The following is an 18,864-nucleotide window of genomic DNA, read 5'->3' on the forward strand; positions in this document are numbered from 1 at the left end:
TCTCTGAGCCTGGTTCTGATGGAGGTTTCTTCCTGTTAAAAGGGAGTTTTTTCTCCCCACTGTCGCTTGTTGGGGTTTTCTCTGTATTTTGTAGGGTTTTGAAGCAACAGTTATCGTGATTTGGTGCTATTTAAATGAAACTGAATTGAATTTTGGCTCAAAAAAAAAAAAAAAAAAAAACCATTCTCTATGACCTAATTTTGCTAAGCTTCCAAATATGCGGTGTCTCCTCAATGAAACATGAATCCATCGGCCTGTGTTGTGCTGGTCAGTGGCTAAACATCATAAGCTAATTTGCCTTCTGCTTTTAGTCCCCCTTGCCAAGAATTGCATATCACCATAGTGATGTCCATAACAGATCAATTTATTGTTAACAATCACTGTTTTGGTATAGCGTACTTCAGCAAATGGAGTAAAGAAAACACAGATTAAAATGTGTCTAACTAACAATCGCAATAAAAAGAAATAAATAGAAAATAATCCGATTAAGGTCTAGTAATTCCATGTTCATATGAATGCATAACATCTACAGTAAGTTAATAAATTGAAGCTACTGTATAAATACATCACCAGCATGCACAAGATTGTATTATGGAGACTATTGGAGCAGTTATCATCTTACACTGAAGAAACAGTATAATAATCAAGTGCATTTTCTAGACCAAGAAGAAACTGAAGACAAAGTAAACCCACAAACCTCACGTCTGCTTTTACAGCTTCCACTTTAACAGTGCATGTGCTCTCTGTCCACAGATCATGCTCGGTTCCAGGTGACGTTTCAGATCAGACCCTGCCAATTGTTTCGAAGACAGCATTACCTAAAGGTGAAAATTGATGGTATTTTTCGCTATCTCGATCAAATAGTTTCCTCAGAAATAAAGGAGCCGATAGAAGTAGTAACGACAATACTGACAATAAGAATTGGGTGTCCAAAAACAGTTAATTTATTCAATAAAGCACATCAGCACATGAGAGGGACAAGCTGCACTAAGTTTACTTTATGAATCTGTAGTTTTAGTTACAGTATGACTGTGTGACTGAGCAGGACACATACCTGACATAAGCAAACAAAAAAAATTTTTTTGTTGTTGTTTGTTATCAATAACAGAGACAACCTGCTTTTCACTCAACAACCATGGGCCCGGGCGGTGCAACTAAAGATGTCAGTACGTTTTTACGCGATGAAGTTCGACACCCCCAAAACAGCTCGTCTTCATCTCCCAACCCACCTGCTCGCTCCTCTCTCTCACTCTCTCTCCCCCTCCCTTTCTTTCACCAAGAAAGGCTGTGACATTCAAGGTTACTTCATTTTTCCTGCTGCTCAAACATCGAAACTGAATTTTCTGAATGCTCCTCCCTCGCCAAATATAGCAAGACAGCTCAACTTCATTTGCACGATGAGACCAATCTCTGCCAGTATGAAGGTATCATTACCTGATGGTCACACTGTGATCAATGGCATACCTCTTGCATCTAAAAGTGGTATTTTGGCAAATGCTGCAGAGGCTATCAAGGAGGGGGTTCTTTTTTCTTTAACTGTAGGTTATTTCTGAACTGCAGCCGCGTCAGCAACCATCGGCTTCAATAGGCCGCCGAGGTTCCACCGCCCCCCTCCCCAACCCACCCTCCCTCTTTTTTTTGTTTTAAATTTCTAAGAACATTTTAACTATTATTATTATTATTATTTTTGTCATCATTTGTGAGCGCGCGTGTTTGTGTTGTTTTGGCAGAATGAGGTTCTAGACTCCTTAGTTGTTGCCCTCTCCTCCCTCGTCGTCCTGCTGGTCGCTCGTCCAGAGCGTCAAGTTGTCTCGTAGCAGCTGCATGATGAGAGTGGAGTCTTTGTAGGAGTCCTCGTTGAGAGTATCCAGCTCGGCAATGGCGTCGTCGAAAGCGGTCTTGGCCAGGTGGCACGCCTGCTCTGGGGCGTTCTGGATCTCGTAGTAGAAGACAGAGTAGTTAAGAGCCAGGCCCAGGCGGATGGGGTGGGTCGGCTGCATGTGCTCCTTGCTGATCTCGTGGGCCTCGCTGTAGGACTTCTCAGAGGACTCCACCACCGAGGCTCTCTTCTCCCCCGTGGCAACCTCGGCCAGGTAGCGGTAGTAGTCGCCCTTCATCTTCAGGTAGAACACTTTGCTCTCATGCTGCGTCTCGTTGCAGTTCTTGATCAGGTAGTTGTCGAGGAGGTTGAGCACATCTTGGCAGACAGACTCCAGCTCCTTCTCGATCTTTTCCCGGTAGGCCCGCACCATCTCAATCTTCTTCTCATTGCCGTCAGCCGATGTCTTCTGCTCAATGCTGGAGATGACGCGCCAGGATGAACGCCTTGCCCCAACTACATTCTTATAGGCCACAGAGAGGAGGTTCCGCTCCTCGTTGGATAGTGCTTCATTCAGCTCTGTGACCTGGAAAAGCAAGAAGGAAAATGCGTTGATGGATTTTTTTCAAGTATATGAAGATGACTTAACAGCTGATATAATTTTAACAGTAAAAAACTTGATTATTTGTTCACTTGTCAAACTAAAACAGTCACAAGATGCCAGGAAGTGCCGAGTTCAGACTGAGCCCACCAACTACACCCCAATACTACAGCCGCTGCAATTAGCAAGTGAAGCCACGCCTCCAGCATGTGACATCACCCTGTGAGGTAACTGCTCATTGGCTATCAGCAGCTCTGAAAGCTGGTTTTGTTTGGTTTTGACAGGCCTGTGTCTGGCTGGAGGATTTAATCCTTTATATCCCACAGAGACTGTGCAGCTGAGGCATCTTTACAGACCTTTCCTAAATATAAAGCCTGTTGTTACTTTCTTTTTCAGCACAGAACAGTTTCGTGAGCGTAACAAAGCAGCGGGGCAGTGACCAATCACAGTGAGCAGGCCTTCACAATGCCTTTACTGAACACCACATTGGTCACCATACAACTGATGGGACTTCTATGCATACAAATAGGGAAACCTCAGACAGATTTTGTGTATTTTAACACTCATAGTTGTAGAGAAATTTCTTTGGACTACTAGTGTCTTTTCTGTACCAACTTTTAAGGCAACCATTGCAGCATGGGCAGCATGCTGCAATGGTTGATGATGTAGTGAAAGCTACAGCATGTTAACGATGAGTAAAAACGGTTAAAACAAAACGTTAAGTAATTGTTTCATGAAGGGTCAGAGGACGGCGACTGGTTTACTGAACACATTAACGCTGACCAAAGGATTCTGGACAGCCCCATAAACCTTCCTTTCTCCCATTACATCAGATGAAACAGTTACAAACAAACAAAACAATGTGCAGAGCACTTTAAATATCAATTTAAGTCAGTAGGGCAGATAAATATATAAATAAGCCTGAATTGAAGTGATGTAACCCAGCCTTGCTCGGAATAACAATAACTTTGCGTTCCATTAGCGTTTCATGCTATTTTAATAATCTCTCATACTGTTTTATTGTGCCATCATAGCGTCAAGCTTTACGTTTTTATGGCAAAGCTAAACATCAGTATGCAATTGTTCCACTAGCAGAGCTTTACAGGTGTAATCTTGTTCGCTAAGGAGTGTTTCTACACAGGACAAACATTACAATTGTCATAATTGAGACCTCTGTACTGTGAAAGAATAAAGACAGGGAAACAATAAAAGGATAGAGAGTAACATAATGATCCTACTTATAAGAACAGGAGAAAGCTTTCCCTGTTCTTATGCCTTCTGCCCATCAGTCCTTCCTTAACACACCCTCGACACTCTTCTTCATCCCATTAATTTACAATTAGCGTATACAAGTATCTGACCAACAGTGAATGCAACCAGCAAGAGCGGGTCAGTGCTGGAGCAGCAGAGAAGTCAGAAAAACAAGGCCTACCCAATCCATCTGTACAAACATGGCTGTCTTTGTTTCAGGAGGCTGCACAGTGATCAGAAAGCCCTGACGGAAGCTGGGATGTGGGGATGACAATGGAGCTCTGTCTACCCATAAAGCTCATCAATCGCGCCTGCTCTCTCGTGACTCGTCCTTACACAAGGCAGTCAAAGTCCCAAACAACTGCGTGTTAATGCAAACAAAGGCCAGGCAGAACAATCGATAACTTCCTCTTTGACAACTCTCCGTGTGGCTGTTAATATCACAGAGAGAGCTGTGGGGCGGTGAGGATGTTGGGCCCAAGTAGAATCTGGGTTCTAACTTGAAGCCCAAACCTTCCATTTCCATTTTAATGGCTTGCAATCTAAGGTTTCCCACAGATTCCCATTTTCCCTGTTACCCCATGCCTTACTTCTGTGTTTTCCTTTGCTCATTTGCTCTCCCTCATAACTCCCCTAACCTGATGTGACAACCCCCCCTTCTGACCCTCTTTCAAGCAGGCAAACACAAAGGCGCCATGGACCACCTGATGTCATTGGCAGGGTGAATAAGGTTAGCCAATTTAGCCACAAAGAGCCTGGTGCTAAGAAGTGGAGGTGGTGGGAGGGGTCTCAGTAGTAATAGTGACGAGGGAGCGTCAAGTAGCTCTTTGTTACTATGTTCCTGCATATGACAATTTTTTTTTTCCATAATTATGGCTAATGTTTGTATCCAGCTATATCACACAAAAAGAATCGATCATGCAAAAGGAATAAGAAAAATGGGAATAAGAAGTATGTAGGCTACGGACTAGGATGGAGGGATGCCAAACACTAATTAATGTAATTTGGGGCTTCTTTGTTATAGTCACAGAACAGGCAACACACAGCATAACCAAAAGTGAAGGAAAAAATTGGCTTAATTGGGTACTAGCACACATACACATGCCCATTATTACAGAGTAATGGCTTATCAAATAAAAATATAAATAAAATGTATCTACGGGATGAAACTGCCAGTCGTCTCAGGTGTTCAAAGGTGACAAAAGACGCATGATCATGGTGTGGAATTACTAGAGAATAACATTCCTCTTTGATAGCATTATTGGTGCTAATAGGGCTGGCCTGTCGTCTTTCCAAAGTCTTCATACATTTCAGGGCCATTAAATCCCCAACAAATAACCCGCATCAGGTTGTTGAAGCAGTAAAGACACAACTTCAGTAATTCTTCTACAAATATGACATTTGCCATCACTATGATGATGATCATCATTTGTAACCTAGACAGGTTACACATCTAGTTTCCATAAATTCAGAACACACAAACACACACAGGCAAGAAAGTCTTTCCTGGTCAGTATTATAAATATAGGCCTGGTAACTGTGTTGCTGACTGACACTGACTCTGTCGCCATACAAGATTCATTCTACAGTTTAACAGCAAAAACACGCCGACATGATGACTATAAACACCTTCAGGTGAACAGGAACTTTGAACGAAAACACACAGCGCTGCCCTGGTGGTGGTATGTCTCTTTAAGCACCGGGTGATGAAACGTGATCCTAGAAGTCTGGTTTGTGTAACTGGTTAATGTGTATGGAGGCTTATCGGACCAAAAGGAGGCAATTTTACAACTCTGGAAAGCTCTTAGAGCAATAATGGCTCTTAGAAGAAAAAAAAAAATTATACTACAGGTCTGGGGTAGGCGTGTCAGCGAGAGGCCTTACGATGCTCTAGCATTTTATGTCCCTGCTCTCCATTTGTCACACGTCTGTGGGGAAAAGTCAACATCAAGATAATAAGAAGCTGTTGAACTGCACACACTGGTGCTAATGTGAGAACAGCTCTGAGATGCTGTAAAATAAGCCTGATTATAGTGTATGTAGGTAGGTACGGTGGGCGTTTTTCATAATGTCTTTGTGACTCAACAGTGAGTCAAAACTCATTTCAGGCCATCCATGAGTGTCCCGAGATGACTGTGGGTACGTTCATGATTGGACTGAGGTTTCGGAGTACGTTCTTACCCTCGAAAGAAAAAGAATAAGAACATGACACTTTCTATGCCAAAGACCTGAAGCAAAAACTACAAAATGAGGATAAACAGGAAATGGTGAGTTACAAACATTTTGTGGGCTTACCGGTATAAACCCAGGATGGATGGATGTAGTGGCATACACCATACACCAATGGTGCCCTGTTACCTCTCTCTACTTGCATTCAATGTAAAACATAAGCAGTGATTAAAAGCAACCACTAAGGGTTTTGGAGAAGAATTTAAAGTGTCACCAGAAGGCAGCATCCAGAACATAATCACGTTTTGTCTTGAAGGGACTGGCCTTTTAAAACGTCCAGGGGGACAGATACCTGTGTATTTGAGGGAAAACACCTTCTGTGAAGATGAAAGTTGTGCTATCATGGTTTGTTACCACTGTTTAGACAAGTCAGACTCTTTGTAATAAGTACCCAAGTACATAATAATGATAATTATGTTACTGCAAATACTGACTGCAATTAAGAGGCAAAACTAGGGGGAAAAAAACTTTAAAAAATATATACTTTTGACCTCGGTAAATAGATCAGACTTTTGGAATATCATTTTTGACAGCTGTGATGGAGCCACAGATCGAGGCCTGAAGGTATACCAGAGAAGCGGCGCTCTCCGTCAGTTTCCCTGACAAGCACCTTGGTCCAAATCTTTTCCTTCCATTTCTTTAACAGTCCATCAGGGCTGCTGCAACAACATAACTGTTGCTACCATTAGTAACTTACTGCTGGTCATTTAGCAGAAAATGGGGAAAAAGGAAACAGTCAGAAAAATCCTTTAAATAATAGAAAAATGCTTCATAATTTTATAATTAAATACCTACTCTATTACACATGACTCTGGTCTCTGCCTCACCTCACCCCCACCCGTGTCATGGCAGATGTCTGTCCCTCTCGGCTGGAGGTTTCTTCCTGTTAAAAGGGAGATTTTCCTTCCCACAGCTGCCAAGTGCTTGTTCATAGGGGTTTGCCTGATTGTTAGGATTTTCTCTCTATTTTGTATAGTCTTTACCTTACAATTTAAAGTGCCTTAAAGTGAATGTTGCTGCGATTTGGTGGTATATAAATGAAATGAAATTGACAGTCATTGCTATTGTTATTGTAAAGTTATAAATGATACTGAAATGCGGTAATAGTCACGTTAACCAATTAGTCTTCTTTATATATTTTGATCTCTCTATTATCTCTGAAGAAATACAGAAGGCGGAACTGTCACTGCCTGTATGGACCAGCCTCCTTTCATTTACAGTATATTGGTAGTTCCGTAATAACAGCGTGTCAGTTTGACATACTGTATATCACGCTGTATTTCTGCACTCATCCCAAAGTGAAAGTGCTCACCACCCACAAAACAGAATGTATTTTTGCCCCCACACAATCTTTGGTTCTTCAGGATTACTTACAACTGCTGCAGGTACAGAAAATACTGAATAGAAAACATCTGTAATTTAACAGGTGATTGTTTCTGAGGAAAAAAATAGCTTTGCAGCCTAACCTCTTTGAAGAGCTCTGTCTTGCACCCACTGTTATTAACCATGATTTGTTTATCGAACAGCAAAAGCTTTTATAGTCATTACATATTAAACTGAGGCGCAATGTATGGAGCAGCTGCAGCACAATATTTTTGCTAATGCACTGAATGGGGAATAATGGGCTCAGTTTATTAAGTATGATGGAAGTCTTGGCTCTCTGTGCCATGCACTTCCTAAGACAAAGAAGTAAGCTCACCAACAGGGTGTGTTATGTTGGGGGGGAGTGGAGGGAGGAGGCTTATTCAAACTAATGGGGTCAAGTCAACACAATGTACAACGACCTATGGTGACTTGGTTAAATGCGTGTGTTAAAGTGCAGCAGCTCTAGCTGCCTGCCTTCTCAGGATTATGAAACACGTACTGCATAAACATATATATATTCATACACAGTAAACCGGCCTCTTAGCCGCTGTTGCTATGTAACTCAAACAAAAGATGGCAAGGTCTTTTGGATCAACGTTGCAAATCTGCAAATAAAATGAAAAAGAAAAAGGCAAATAAGTCCATAAACTTGAGCAACCATGACGCCTGAGCTGATTGAAGCTACAAAACTTTTGGGCCAAACAGGATGGTCACCGCTTACATTTAGTGAACATGACAGAAGCTGGCTCTCTGAATTAAAAAGAACAGAAAGCAGAAGAAACAGAGCGAGGGAGAGAGAGCGATTGACGCCCCTTTCAGACATGGGCCCTGTTTTCATTAATTTCACGGAGTCTGAATCTCTTTCATGTCTGTCTGATCACCGCGGACGCTTTCCTATTTAAAAGTTATGACGGCAATCAAACCGATTAACATTTACTGATCACTTAGAAAGCAACACAGGGCTCAGGCTTCGTGCAGCCACATTACTGGATGTGCATGTCTTATGAGTACAGTTGCTTCCATTAACAGTTTATGAACTACGGCCATTTCTATACACGGTTCCTCCATTTTCGCAGGTTTTCAAATTAATTGTGCAGATAACTATAAATGGGATATGTTTAATACTTTAATAATCTTTTGTAGTCAGTGAATGCTTTAAGACAGAAACTACAGATTTTCTTCCCCTGAGATGCTCTACCACTGAAAAACACCCTGCTGCACCTATCACCATCATCGATCAACACCAGTGACTGGCTTTGTGCCCATGCCATAAAATTACCTCCACCATGCTGATGTGGTATGCTCCGGACTGACAGTGGTCAGCTGAGAAATTTTAATTTTTATCTTGATTGAAGATGTATTGGACTGACTGATTACAGAATTCTCGCTCTGCAAAAACATACAGACTTGAATGGATGTGTGAATTAACATCATCTTAAGTGATCAAAGAGATTAATATTTCCCGTGTATGAAAACAGGTTAAGAAAATTACCTCAAATGTAGCATTCATTGTGTAATCTCTATTAAGTAATCTATTAATCAATTATTAATTAATATTTTAATAGATTAGCCATCACTGGCTAAATGTCAGTAATGTTACTGGTGTTATGATGTAATAGTTTTATCAGCTCTGCATATTGTTCTTTGTGTGAGTCACTGTGTGGCACAGTGAAAAACTTCTGTACTTCAGTGGAACAGGGGTTTTGTCACTATTACAAAACACAGGTGCCCATTGCAGAGTAACACCGGGTACTGTGTCGTGTGTTTGTAGCATATTGTTATCGATGAGGACTTCAACATGACTCAAGAACTGTAATTTGTGTTGTTTTAAAGATTTTTTTGTCTCGGCTATGTGACTCTGACGGGCCACATCCACATGGTGTGGTAGTTCTGGATCAGGGTAGCACTTAGGTTAAAACATTTAAGAAAATAGTTTCAGAGACAACATCTAGCTACATCATTTTTGGTAGGAGGATTTCTGAGATCCTAAAAGATGTCAAATTGCTAACACAGATTTACTGTATTATCTGTGATTATCATATTTTTGTCAAATTAGGGAGACTCGGTTAGTTTTTGTGGCGATGTTTTAGTTGGATGTAAGTCACACTAAAACTCTTGCTCCAGCGTTCAATTAATGAAATAAACTTCTCTGGATATGGTTAATTTCTTAAAGATCAACAGCTAGATTTATTGAAGTAATAACTTATTCATGTTGTAGAAAGCAGAACTGAAGCTGGGACATGCTGTTCTGTAATCCAATTTAAAGACAGTGGTGAAAACTCCCAACAGCAGCCCATAAACCATATCATTCATTCTGGTAGGGCCCAGCTCCTTAGCTTAAAGCGTGACAAATCCTCCTGGGGACGCACGCCGTGTCGTGCTCCGTCCTTCTGGTTATTTGGTTCTGTTGCCACCAGGGCGGTTGCTATGCCTGCAGTGGCAAGGGATTCCCCTCAAACGATGGGCGAGGCAGCAGACACACCCCACTGCTCAGTGCTGCAGAGAGACAGGCTGGGTGAGGGGCAGCTTGTTCTCTCACTCTCTGACTCGGCACAAATGGGAAGGGGTGGAGCCCCCCTCTCTGGAACTGCCACTACAGGCCGGTCCTGGAGAGCAGCATGCAGCATGGCCTTTTAAACACCCTGACAGCTTACTAGTTGACTCCTGGAGATGAAGACCATGAATGGAAAGCAGCTCTGTTAACTGAAACCGGCCATAACAGATATGACTATGATCATGTAGAAATATGACACGAGAAAACTCTTTATCGCTTACCTTAAGAGCAAAAAAAGACACTAGCCATAATCTCCATGAGGATATTATGGCCGTTATTTTAAATAAAGGAGCCCAGGTCAACCCAGCATTCACTGACTTCCATTTCTCTGTGAGATGGCTCAGACTGCCCTGATGCTGTGAGATGCACTGCCCGTGAAATGGTGCACTACGGTTGGACCTGTGCTGCATCCTGGCAGATGCTGCGGCACGCCTCTGTGTGGGGAACCTGCTGTAAGAGGTCGAGGACGCAGGGATGCGGTTGCTACTGGAGCATCGATTGAACACGGGTGCCTCCATCACGCTCACGCGAGTGTGCATTTGCTGCAATATGACATCTACCGAATGGATGATTCTGGAAAGCCGTCCGTCCACCGACACCCACGTCTGAAAGGTGAATACACTTCTGTGCGCCCCTTCTGCGCAAATCGATTTGCGACCAACCTTCAGCCAACATTACCCCCTTCTCACTGCGCCAAATGTGCAGAGGAGACAGTGCCCGAGATGGAGGAGGGGGGGAAAGGGGATATTTCACACTATGTCGAGGGCTCTTTATGTGGTTTAAACCGGAACACGACCGCCCGCCAGAGCAGGCTGCGATGTCACTCTCATCATCATTGGTACCAACCCAGCTCGTCCTCTGCTCCCAGACAATATGCGCATCTGTCGATCGGGATCCCTTTGATTGTGAAGCCATGATTGATTCAGACAGATGATGACTCAGTGGCTTCTTATCGCCATTCTGCGACTCATTTCTCTCTCTGTTCTTGTTACAACCGGGGAGCCCGGCCGCTTACGAAGGAGCCTGGCAAAAGGCACCGCCCCAAGATCAGACAGTCCGCATTTCAGACGACCACAATCCACTACAGCACCCATCCGATACCCCCCTCTCCCCGATTTACTGTAAATCACCGATTTTCACTGAGCCTCGATGTATGTGATCGATTTCACTGATATATCTGCTGTGTGAACGGTGAACACAGGCTTCCCGGGCCTTACGGCGCTCTTCAAAATGATGTAGCCCAAATCTTTTTACAGCCTGTCCCTATCATACTCACGGACGTGCATTCCTCACAAATGCGATCTTTTATCATAAGTTTCATACATCAATTGTCCTCGGCTTGTCCCCTTAAGCCCAAATGTGCTGTGACACACAGGCACAGTCCCCTGCCCCACCGTTAGGTCTGTACAGCCTTGAAACATTTATCTCTTTCTCACACACACACATACGCACACACAGAGATAGCTTGTTGAGGTTACTTATGACAGAAAATGACAAAGAGAAGAGAAAGGTCATTACAAAGGAAGCCTACTTACCGATTTCATGCAAGCTGCCATATCATCATACCTCTCTGCCTGCTCGGCCAGCCTGGCTTTCTGCACCAGTTGCTCGCGGTCTACCATTTTAGAAAGAGGTCGTGCGTGTGTGGAGTGTTTCTAAACCTGCCCGTGCGTGTGTGTGTTTTTCGGAGCTAAAATCGTAATGTGAATGTTTTCAGTGCAGAGTAACAGCGCCGGGTCCTGTCGCTGCAGCTGCTGCCTACTGTCTGTGTGCCTGCCGACGGGACACCCCTCCCCCTCCGAGCGCTTTTCCTTGGTTGCGTCACCGCCCAAAAAGGCGTGTCCTCGCAGAGTGATGTAACGACCCTGGCAGCCTGGAGAAACTGACAGTGAAGCCCGTTGCCCTACACTTGGGCTGGTCAGACTGCAAATGTGAAAAGAAGATAGATGATATTTTTTTATTATGCAGAGTGCATCGTTGTTATGGATCTTTCATCCCAAAAGTAGAGCTTGATTGTCAGGTTGGAGAAAGTGCAAACTACCAGTAGAACACAAAAGCAGCTATAACAAGGGCCTAATTGATCTAATTTCCCTATCTAATAGAGATGCTTTGTTTCATTATCTAAAAAGACTGATTGAAGACTCTGTTTATCACAGAGTCTTCAATTGTACACAAAATGGGTTAAAAGGGCGCCAGGGTCTTCCTTCTACCTTGTCACTTCTTAAGTAACCTAACCTGCAGTCAAATAAGAAAGTAGAGTGTGACACAGCGCAATATTTCTTCATTATATATTGTTATACTCCTATATACAGCTAATGTTCTCCATACACGTGTACAGGGTTACTAGCTGTATAATGTCAGTATCTATAAAAGTGATCCCAAAAAGTTGATTTTGTTCATCTGGATGTACCATTTCAGTGGGAGAAAACGTCACTCATCCAAGTGACTTCTTCAGTCTCAGCTGACTGCAGGTTTCCCCAATCTTATGAGCAGTAGCGGTTTTAGATACGGGCGACACGGGCGGTTGCCCGGGGCGGCATCGTGATGGGGGGCGGCATCACGGGCATCGGCAAAAAAATAATAATAAAAAAAAAAATGCTCGTACTCATGCTGCCCCGACGGCAGCCAGCGCATATTGGGAATGTCATAGGCACCGATCGGTTTTCTATCGCCCATTTGCTGGGAGTAAGGGCGCCCTCCGTTTGCGAGGTGCGCCTGCTGCTTGCGGCACAGGGAGGAGAGGGTGGGGGATTCTCTGGCTGGCTGGAGCAGCATCTAATAACCAACTCGCAAAATAAAACAAAATAAAAACAAAACAACAAACACGAAAACACCGGACATTATGATACAGACTTATAATTTGCACCGATGTTTTTTCGAAATTCTATACACAAAAACTGAGCGCGAGAGCCCTCGGTGCGCCTGCGCGCTGCTGAAGTCAAAGTAAACTTTATTGTCATCTCTGCTACATACAGTCCAGTATATAGAGAGACGAGACGACGAGGCTCCAGTTACAGCAGTGCAAATAAACGAACAATAAATATAGTAGAGTAAGAAAATAAATATACACTTTAGGACTCGGGGTAAAGGGATCAATAACAATTTAAAATTTATAATTTACAGTTTGAGGATTTAAAGTCTCACACATAACCCGTCGAAAGGGGAGGGAGACCTGCTGCTTCCAAATAGAGCACATTTCATTCATAATGTTGTAAATCCAAGCCCATTATGTATTCATGATTTGAATCCTGGGTTGTGTGAAATCCCAGAAATACACCCTAGACAAAGTTAATCTGTGAACTAAGGTGTAGGTCTGTTAGGTTATGTTGTGGTGATCCTCTGGTTGAGGGATGGGTGTTCATACTGGAGTGCAAAATTAAAACCAGTGGAAGATGGACAAGAAAAGTTCAAAGCCATCAGGTGCTCAGTTTAGAAAAAAGAGAAAAGAAGAGGAGGAGAAACGAACAAATGATACAGGTAAACAGATGTGTGATTGGATAATGGCAGGTCATCCTGAAACAATCAGAATCAGAATACTTTATTAATCCCTAAGGAAATAATGTGGGTTACAGTTGCCCCAAGAAGAAATGGTAAAAATAGTAACAGTAACAGACTAAACTCCAAACAATACATTATGTTACAGATTTTAATATTAATTAGTCTTTGTCAATTGTTGATTTGTCCTGTTCTCATTGTATGACGAATTATGATGGCTGTTTGGTAGCCGTTTGCATACTATGCATACTCTCTCTCTCTCTTCATATGTGTGTGTGGACAACAGTTTTATGTTAATGTACAATCCTTAACATGTTTTGTGTGTGTGTGTGTGTGTGTGTGGGTGTGGGCGGGGGGGTGGGGGTGGGCCCCAGAGGGAGTGTTCGCCCAGGGCGCCAAACAGGCTAGGACCGCCACTGCTTATGAGCTTGCATCAACAGTGTTGGGGAGTAACGGAATACATGTACGTATTTAAAATACAAAATATGAGTAACTGTATTCCGTTACAGTTACCGTTTTAAAAGGTGGTATTCAGAATACAGTTACTTTGCTGAAATAAAGGGATTATACGGCGGTATTTTCCTGTTTCATATGTTCGGCTATGCCCTCTCTATTTTTGGTTTCCACGCCCCAAACAAAACACACATTAAGAGGCTCTAATGCCTGTGTCTCAATCTCGCGGCCCATGTCACCTCTGCTTGCGGCCGCATAATGACGTGAAGAAATATTTTAAAAAATTATTCACAAAAATGATTTAATATGAAGGCAATAGGCAGAGTGTTACAGGCATAGACCTAAAGACCGTAGCTTCATGGGCAGTGTAGTCCGTGCTACAGGGAGAATGGACTGCCATACCCGTTATTTGTCTGCGAGCGAGGGAGGGAGAAAAAGGAAAAGTAGGAGCTGTCACCGAGCAGAAACGGGAGCTGGAAGCATGCAAATATAATAATAACCATCCATCCATCTTCTTCCGCTTTATCCGAGGCCGGGTCGCGGGGGCACTGCAGCCAAAAAGAGTGCCTGGCGAGCCCAGTTGTAAGTAAGCTATTAAGACTCGGCTGTACACTTTTGTCGTGTTTTTCTCCGAAACAATAAGTTCCGTTGGCGCAGCCTTTCAACGCCTCTCTCTGTCTCTCACTAGCAAAGTTGACCCAGACAACAAAGTAAAGCTAGTTTTTGGCTATGAGCCGACACGGAACCCGACGTATTAGCCAGAGGTCCCTTTACTACGGTTCGGAGCCGCGGACCTGTTTTATATACGCGCGGAATAGTTTTCTATAGGAGATCGCTGCAAAAAGTGCAGCCTTACCGATTGTCCACCCTACTGTTACTCATTTTATATTAAGATTTAAAAATCTAGTTGGTATTGCTATGGCGAGTAACCTTCAGTAAAAGTAATAAATCACACAGCAATAGTACATTCATGTAGTTGTAAAAAGCATGATAATATTGTGGCGTGTTGGGGGAGCGGCTGGTTCTCTCCCATCATGCCTTGGGACATGTGCTGCTGTTTTCATGTTCTAGTTTTATTGCTTATGTTTACATTACTTTTAACTGTTACCTTGAATGTTGTGTTTATGCTGCAGTGTGATTTCAGTGACAGTTATTGTTGGTGAAAGAATGTGGTGCCATGAGTGAGTTCAGGCTTGTGGTTGTTGACCCTCTGTAGCACGGTGTGGTACGTGTGTGTGTTTTAATAAAGAGCTCCCCTACCAGTTTGGGGTTGAACTGCAAGCTCAATCTCTCTGTGAGCTTCTTTGTTGAGATTCCTCTGTATGCCACATTGGTGTCAGAAGTGGGATTCCAAGAGCATGGCCACTATTCTGAAAGAGGAAGAGGAGCTGAGGAAGATTGAGGAGCTTATCACTCGCCTGGAAGCAGTGAATGGAGCCAGACCGAAGAAGCAGGGAGAGCCCTGGGCAGCAGCAAGCCAGGCAGTGGAAGATCTGTGGGGCTTACCAGATGGAACCTCACAGCCCTGCCCACTGGGAAGCTGTCGGGGCCGCCAAGACATGCTGCAGGCTCCAAGACCACGAGCAGCCAGCCAGCCTCCACTCATGGTGATTCCTGGGAGCAGCACACCCTCACTGCTGGCAGCCGAGGGGGACAACGCCAACTGTCTCCAGGATCCAGTGCAGCCGCCGCTGCCATCAGGGGCTCCTGTCCGGGGGAGCATGAAGCTGCCACGCTATAATGGGGAAGCACCTCCAGAGACCTACCTTATCCAGGTACAGCTGGCTGCTCAGCTAAATGGATGGTCAACAGAGGAGACAGCTGTCCAAGTCGCCCTCGCCCTGGAAGGCAGGGCACTGCAGATCCTCACAGACCTTCAGCCAGAAGAGCGTTTAAGTTGGCCTGCTGTTGCCAGAGCAATGCAGAGCAGGTTTGGCCTCCGTACACATGCAGATGATGCCCGAGATAAACTTGCTAGCCGCCCACGGAGACAAGAGGAGAGTCTGGGTGCCTATGCTGCCGACCTACATCTATATGCACGTAGAGGGTACCCTGCTTTTGATGCTGCAGCACAAGAAGAGCTTGCTCTCCAGGCTTTTGTCCGGGGTCTCCAGCCAAAACGACTACAAGAGCACATCCGTCTGCATGCACCAGAAACCCTGGTGGCAGCTCTAACTGAGGCCGAAAGAGTGGAGCATGTGCTCAGCCCAGGTGCACGCAGCCCTGGCATAAGTCACCAAGTGCGCCAAACAGACTATGAAAGGAGCGACCAGGAGGAAGAGGCCCGCCAAACCACCAACACACCACCCTGGCGATCTCGGCGAGGGAATAGACGAGCAGGAGGCCAATCCAGGGGTAACTGCCATCGGTGCGGAGAACCAGGCCACATCGCACGCTACTGTCCAGCACCAAGCCCACAAAGCCTGGCACCCCAGCTGCCGTTAAACTAAGGCGGGTGGCACAACGGAGGAACTGCCCCTGCCACCACTCTGTCCTCCGAATCACACTTGCGGGTTGGCCGGCTCGGCCAGGCACGGGACTGTATCTGGACTGTGACCTTGCCGGCACCACCTGTAGAGCCCTGATAGACACTGGATCCACGCTTTCCTTGGTACAGGCCGGAGTCCTCCCTGGTACTGACGGCCCAAGACCGCAGGGTTGGCAGCCTACTCAGCTCCACATCACCACAGTCACGGGAGCGTGCAAGGTTAAGGGGAAAGATCCTCTCGGTGACTGTTGCTAACTGCACTGTTGACCACAAGTTCTGGCTAGCCAGCATCCAGGACCAATGCATCATCGGTCTGGACCTGTTAGCCAAATGGGAGGCCACAGTGGGCGTGTCCCGAGCAATCCTTTACCTGGGCACGGAGGCTGTGAAGCTCCACACCACCAAGGAAGTCCCGCTGCCTGCCTCCACTTTTTCAGCCAGCGCCAGGAAGCCTGAGGACCTGTCACTGCTGGCGCGGAAAGGGCCTCTCCTTCGCTAGCAGTACAGCAACTGTCCACAGAGACCAAGCTAGCTGTTGAGGACCTATACCAGAGGAGCTGCGAGGGTCTCCAGGCTGATCAGCAACGGCAGCTGCGGGAGATACTCGACTTGTTTGCCGACATCTTTGCAGCCAAGGATGAGGACTGCATGCAAACCAGCCTGGTACAACATGACATTGACACTGGGGATGCACGGCCCATCCGCCTCCGCCCTCGTCGCCTTCCCCTTGCCAAGCGTGCCGCAGCAGAGCAGAAGATCAAGGAAATGGCAGAGGCAGGCATCATAGAACCCTCAAACAGCCCCTGGGCAGCCCCAGCCCGTACTGGTGGTTCGGAAAAAGGATGGTACCTGGCGGTTTTGTGTCGACTATCGCTCTACTCAACAGCATCACACGCAAGGACTCCTACCCATTGCCCCGGATTGATGATGCCCTCGACGACATTGCTGGGTCCTGCTGGTTCAGCTCCCTCGATTTGCGCAGTGGCTACTGGCAGGTGGAGCTGACGCCAGAGGCCCGCCCAAAGACTGCTTTCTCCATTGGCCAGGGACTGTGGCAGTTTAAGGTGATGCCCTTCGGCCTCTGCAATGCCCCAGCCACATTCGAGCGCCTAATGGAGAGGGTTCTGGCTGACATTCCCCGCGACCGCTGTGTGGTCTACCTGGATGACCTCCTCGTCCACGCGACAGACTTCGAGAAAGCCTTGGCTAACCTGACTGCGGTCTTCCATGCTATCCGCCAGGCTGGCCTTCGTCTCCACCCCAAAAGTGCCACCTCTTCCGAAAGGAGACGACCTTCTTGGGTCACGTTGTCAGCGGAGCAGGGGTTTCCACTGACCCTGCAAAGGTGGCTGCTGTGAAGGACTGGCCCATTCCGGGCAACACTGCTGAGTTGCGGAGCTTCCTTGGCCTGGCATCATACTACCGGCGTTTTCGTCAAGGACTTTGCTACCATTGCAAGCCCCTGCACCAGCTCACACAGAAGGGCCGGGAGTTCCACTGGAGTGAGGACTGTGCCGTGGCATTTGATCGGCTCCGATCTGCACTGGTTGAGGCACCGGTGCTAGTCTACCCAGACCTGCAGCTTCCTTTTGTCGTGGACACCGATGCCAGCAACACGGGTGTGGGGGCTGTACTGTCGCAGGAAGGCCCTGAGGGGGAGCGGGTCATCTCCTACTACAGCCGTTCCCTCAGCAGACCGGAGAGGAACTATTGTGTCACCCGTCAAGAGCTGCTGGCCATCATCCTGGGTCTCCGCCATTTCAGACCCTACCTCTACGGGAAGAAGTTCCTCCTGCGCACAGACCATGCGTCCCTCACTTGGCTGCTCAGCTTTAAAGAACCGGAGGGACAGCTAGCCCGGTGGTTGGAGAGGCGTTGCAAGATTACCACTTTGAGGTTCGTCACCGGGTGGGACGCGTCTCCACACCAATGCAGACGCGCCCTCCCCGGCGCCCTTGTGAGGAAAAACAGTGCAGGTACTGCCAACGCTTGAGGACCGGGAGGGCCTGACTTCAGTGATCGCGTCACCACAGGGCGGCCATGAGAATGACTCTGTTCGGTGGGCATTGTAGCAGTCTTCAGGTCCAGTCCACCGCAGGGGATACCGAGGGTCTGGAGGCCATGGATCCCCAACGGCTGCAACACGACCAGAACCAAGACCCTGCCCTTTCCCGGGTTCAGTGTTGGATTGGGGCCGGTCAGAGACCATCATGGCCAGAAGTATCTGCACTGGACCTCGAGACCAAGGCTCTCTACTCCCAATGGGCCAACCTCACAAGCCGAAACGGCCTCCTCTATCGGCGCTGGCAGGCTCCCGGGGGTCACCGTGAGGTCTTCCAGCTCTTGGTACCTCAACAGTTGCGGTCCAGGGTCCTCCAGCTGGTCCATGGTGCGGCGGGGCAGGACACTTTGGAGTTACCAAGACTCTGCGGCGACTTCGGTCTCGGTTCTACTGGCCCGGTGTCGCCCAGGGACGTAGAGCTCCATGTCCATCGGTGCGATGCCTGCACGGCTCAGAAAGGGCCTTCCCAACGCCTCATGCCCCTTGCAGCAGTATCAGGTGGGGGCTCCCATGGAGCGGGTTGGTGTGGACATCCTGGGGCCCTTCC

The 18,864-nt window shown here is 46.3% G+C and overlaps 1 protein-coding gene across 2 annotated transcripts; it reads right to left on the reverse strand.

The window, feature by feature from the left end:
- Nucleotides 1–343: 343 nt before the first annotated feature.
- On the reverse strand, nucleotides 344–11,619 carry ywhag1 (3-monooxygenase/tryptophan 5-monooxygenase activation protein, gamma polypeptide 1). 2 transcript variants are annotated; one of them, XM_031753197.2, is made up of 2 exons: nucleotides 11,355–11,619; nucleotides 344–2,405 (listed from the first exon to the last, which is right to left on the reverse strand). In XM_031753197.2, the coding sequence occupies exons 1-2, from the start codon at nucleotides 11,439–11,441 to the stop codon at nucleotides 1,749–1,751; spliced, it is 744 nt and encodes a 247-aa protein (XP_031609057.1). In that variant the 5' UTR covers nucleotides 11,442–11,619; the 3' UTR covers nucleotides 344–1,748. The 2 variants fall into 2 exon arrangements, with proteins under 2 accessions (XP_031609057.1, XP_031609058.1); XM_031753198.2 differs by lacking the exon at nucleotides 11,355–11,619 and adding an exon at nucleotides 3,853–3,989.
- Nucleotides 11,620–18,864: the final 7,245 nt, after the last annotated feature.

This window comes from Oreochromis aureus, linkage group 10 (assembly GCF_013358895.1).
Source record: "Oreochromis aureus strain Israel breed Guangdong linkage group 10, ZZ_aureus, whole genome shotgun sequence".
NCBI lineage: Eukaryota > Metazoa > Chordata > Actinopteri > Cichliformes > Cichlidae > Oreochromis > Oreochromis aureus.